We start from the raw sequence: 4228 nt of genomic DNA on the forward strand, positions 1-4228 counted from the left end.
GGGAGTGATGTCCATCGAAACTTTGAGCTCACAGTTGATTCCAAGTTTGGACTCTGTACAGTGGATTTTGGACCAATGGACTCTATATAGGGGTTGGACATCATATAGGGGCTGGACGCTCTACTGAGTCCAACATATATATTTGAGGATTTCCCATTATGATTGTGTGTGTGTGTGGGGGGGGGGGGGGAGGGGTGTATAGCACCATTAGTGCGCAATTGGAATGTTTATCGGGTGGAATGTGTACACTTACGTTCCGAACAACAAGGAAAATCAAGGCCTGTTGCTGCTACTTCGAGTTTCATGCTCTCTCAATCATCAGGCAACATCTTCCGGCACACTTGCGTCCTGCAGTAATTTTGTGACCCACTAATAAGCTCGGCTTTCCGCAGAATCGTAAACCACACGGGGTATTCCTTGCGTCTCAATACCGCACATAAAATCATACCCACACCTGCAAGAAAACACACAAACACACGCGCGCACACACACACACACACACACACACACACACACACACACACACGCGACCAACCATACCATCAGCCGGTTTACGGTTGCAATGGCGATTCCTCCAAGAGTGCAGCTTGGGAGCAGACTAGCCTCAGGGAATAGCGGGACGTGGGTGATAGGCACGATGATCCCGAGAGGGATTAGTGGGACGCGGCTGATAGCCACGATAACGAGCAAGACTTGACGGAGATCGCCAATAAATAGCTGCTACCGCTAGCTTAAGTCCCTGCTCAGAAAATTGAACAGGCTATTGGAATTAAGGGAGTAGTCAAAATACCACTGCTTGGAATTCTACCCATAAGAAAGAGGACGGCAAAGGATGGAGCTGCTTAAATACTGCCGAGGAAGCCGCATCCGAAGTCTTGCTTCCACTGTCGGGTCAGCTCAGGTGCTGTTGCTGTTGCTGGCCATCGTGTGCAGTCGTGACATTGGCGTATCAGGACAATCGCTAGCAGTGCCAGGTTAGGTGACCGTTCTATGTATTCGATTTGTACATTGTATTGTGCTATCCAAAGGTGTTTAAAAGGGAGTTGAAACGGAAAAAGTCTGAAGAAACAGTTGCCTGCCACCACCAGGACTGGAACCAGCGACCTTTGCTTATGGCCAGCGATGCTCTACCACTAAGCTATGGGGTTTTTCTTCAGATTCTTGGCGTTTTGTTCATTTTTTTATTGAGATTTTGTGTCATAACAATTATTATGTAAGCACATCTGCTTTGCCACTAAGCTATGGGGTAGTCGTCATCCAAGCAGCGACCGTTCAAACTTTTCTTCAGCCTGTGAATCACCACAGGCTAGTAGTACAGCCCTCGCTATTGTATTGCTGTTACTGTTAGGATTACTCAGAGACTCTAGGGCTGTTGTAATCGCTATTGCTAGAAGAAACGGGTTTCATCGAGAAGTAATTTAAAATCACCTGAACATTAATTTTGTTCTGTTCTGTTCGTTCACTTCAGGCTTGCCAAGTAAGAGGATAATGTTGAGGCTGTAGCGACCACTCCCGCACAGCAGCCAGTAGTATTTGGGCACTGAGGCGTATGCTGGCCACTAGTACAGTACATACATGTATATCGTGCTGTTGTGGTGGTGCGTTTTCTCTTAGGTATAACTATAAGCCCACCACAGCGCAATGGTACATAATGAACTGGCCACTAAGTAACACGTGGTCGGGGCTACTAAGCAATGCGTGGTCGTGGCCATCCTTCACACTGCATTGGTTTACAGAATGGTGTGTATGCGAAGTGCATATACATGTACATGTACAGAATTGGCGCTAGTCGACAGACGTGTGCATCTAAAACGTATACAATTTTTAATGAAGTACATTTACATGACTTTTTCATAGATTGTACATCTGAAGTACAATGACTATGACTGTAATCATTTGTACAGTTGCAGTACATTGACTACGTGACTGTATAAGCCGTATACATAATATCTGCAGTGAAAAGACAAAGAGTGTACGGATTTCAATGGAGGCGAGCTAAGTTGGAGTGAGGCTACACGAGTGGTCACTTTACGACACGCAGCTGGTAACTGGAGAGAAAGAGTCTTCACTTTCTGGAATGATTGTAATTCATTTCGAGTATTAAAGCCTTATATGCGGAGAGTGAAAGAGAGAGAGAGACGCACGCACGCACGCCCCCCCCCCCCACACACACAAATACAGACAGACAGGCACACAATATACACACCGCACGCAGGCACACGCACAAGCATGGCGCGCCGGGCACAGACACACCTGCACACACAGCCTTTGCACTTGGCGTACAATGTAATCCAGTTTGATCTTGCCTTCACAGGGTGTCTCTCTTACCCAACCCAGTGCTGTGGTAAGCCACAGTGTCTCGATACACAGTCGCCAACGTTCCTGGCGGAAATCAAGGCCTACAGCGATAAGTGTGGCGATCCGAAGAAGAACTGCCATCCATTCTACTACACGGTATGCAGTCTCAATTGCACGTCTTCTCAATGCCAGGGGTCCGGGGTCTACACCCTGCGTAAGTACAACGCACGATCAGTCATATCATGTCCCCGGCCTGATGAAGAACGATCAAGAGTTGATTAAGAATGAAGTTGGAAACATGAGGGAGGGAGAGAGACCCGGAAAGAGAGAGAGAGAGAGAGAGATAGAGAGAGAGATAGAGAGATAGAAAATTTGGAAAATTCATTTTTCATTGCTATCAGGTTGGGCCTCATTTTCTCTGTGCTGCGCTGATAAGTCCAGAAAGGACGAAACAGTTCTGTCCGCAGATTGAGTACCGGTATATCTGGTGCAAAATTTAATACGAATGTGGTCCTTCGTTAAAAATTGAACGGTCGACCAGGTGAATGGTAATTTACTCCACCAAACGCTTTTATTATTGAACCATTTCAGGGATTGAAACGGGGGAAATGTGAGTGATATCATTATTGTTCATAGGATACGAACAGGCCAAACACCATGCGTACGCACGCTCTCTATCCTCTATTTTTCTAGCCACATCTAGACCGGGCGTAACCACGTCCAGCGCCGGGCGACAAGATGCATCCAGTATTCCGCTATGCGCTATATCAGCAGCGATTTGTGCCTTGGCTGTTGCTTCCGGGGTTTGAGTGCACCATCAAGGCTTCAGCACCATCATTCTCTTCTCCAACAAATTACAGTTCCTGCTTCCTTTGCACTGGCAAATCAAATGTATTTTGTTTGCTCCAGGCATGGACAGCACTCACATTAATTTTTATCATCACCAAGTACATTATGGTTGTCTTGTGCATTTTGAAATCGCACCTTTTCATTTCACACGCTAGTATTTGCAGCATTGAAGTATTTTAATTATAGACTGCTCCTTCATCATACCGGCACATTGTATGTGGTGTACTAGTAGGGTAAATAGTACATATTCAACTCCCATTATTGTTGCGTGTTTTGTGCTGTTGATAGACTTTTAAATACTAGTACCCCACAGTTTAATTGTACTCAAAGAACTTTATTCCTGAAGCTATGCAAAGAGCGTTACGTAACCTGTTAGTAGCATCCGGCGCTAGATAGGGCTTACAACTGCATGCAGGAACATAACGTGCAGCAACTTTGTAGAAGGCGATGTATGCGACGTGTATCGAGGGAATGCATGCAGGGCTAGAGTGCGGGTTCGAATCCGATGTGTAAACACAGTGTAGGTGTGGAATTTTTTTAAACAACACAAGCAGAAGCTAACATCAACGTGTTTAAAAAATAACTTCTTGGTGGAATATGTGTGTCCGGGATTTAGAGTTATGAGTTTCGAGCACACTTGGCGAGGTTTGCAGCTCTTTATAAAAATGCTTCGCTTCACGGAAACGTACTTCATTGCGAAGAGCTGCGCTTCGGTCCTCTGAGCTGTGCTGAGGAGCTCTAACAGAGCGAAACAGTTGCTGTCCACAGATTTGAGTATTATGCTCCCTAGCAGTCAGCAATGTCGTTAGGTTGAGCACTCTTACCTTAGCGCGAACCCTTGCCGCTCGCCTTGTGCAACGCTCACTGCTCTTGGAGCATTTCGAGCACTCTTGGCGGGGTGTGCAGCTCTTTATAAAAATGCTTTGCTTCACGGAAACGTATTTCATTGCGAAGAGCTGCGCTTCGGTCCTCTGTGCTGTGCTGAGAAGCTCTAACAGGGCGAAACAGTTGCTGTGCACAGATTTGAGTTATGAGTTATGTATGTATATCACGTACATGTATACTATGAGTTAGAGTTTTT

At 45.9% G+C, this 4228-nt stretch overlaps 1 protein-coding gene across 2 annotated transcripts; it reads left to right on the top strand.

Moving 5' to 3' along the window:
- The first annotated feature begins 721 nt into the window (after positions 1–721).
- Positions 722–3515, top strand: LOC135823056 (uncharacterized). Of its 2 annotated transcripts, XM_065335885.1 has the most exons (4): positions 723–974; positions 1469–1477; positions 2315–2512; positions 2992–3515. In XM_065335885.1, exons 1-4 carry the CDS (start codon positions 833–835, stop codon positions 3105–3107), a joined length of 465 nt encoding a protein of 154 aa, XP_065191957.1. In that variant the 5' UTR covers positions 723–832; the 3' UTR covers positions 3108–3515. The 2 variants fall into 2 exon arrangements, 1 of the variants encoding a protein (XP_065191957.1); XR_010554601.1 differs by lacking the exon at positions 1469–1477 and having other exon boundaries at positions 722–974.
- Positions 3516–4228: the final 713 nt, after the last annotated feature.

Source organism: Sycon ciliatum, chromosome 8 (genome assembly GCF_964019385.1).
Source record: "Sycon ciliatum chromosome 8, ocSycCili1.1, whole genome shotgun sequence".
Taxonomy (NCBI): Eukaryota; Metazoa; Porifera; class Calcarea; order Leucosolenida; family Sycettidae; genus Sycon; species Sycon ciliatum.

Excerpts from the sequence above, each read along its gene's own strand:
- LOC135823056 (XM_065335885.1), top strand. The coding sequence starts at position 833 with ATGGAGCTGCTTAAATACTGCCGAGGAAGCCGCATCCGAAGTCTTGCT. Across the intron at positions 2,513-2,991 it reads GTCCGGGGTCTACACCCTGC|CCACATCTAGACCGGGCGTA; the intron begins GTAAGTACAACG and ends CTATTTTTCTAG.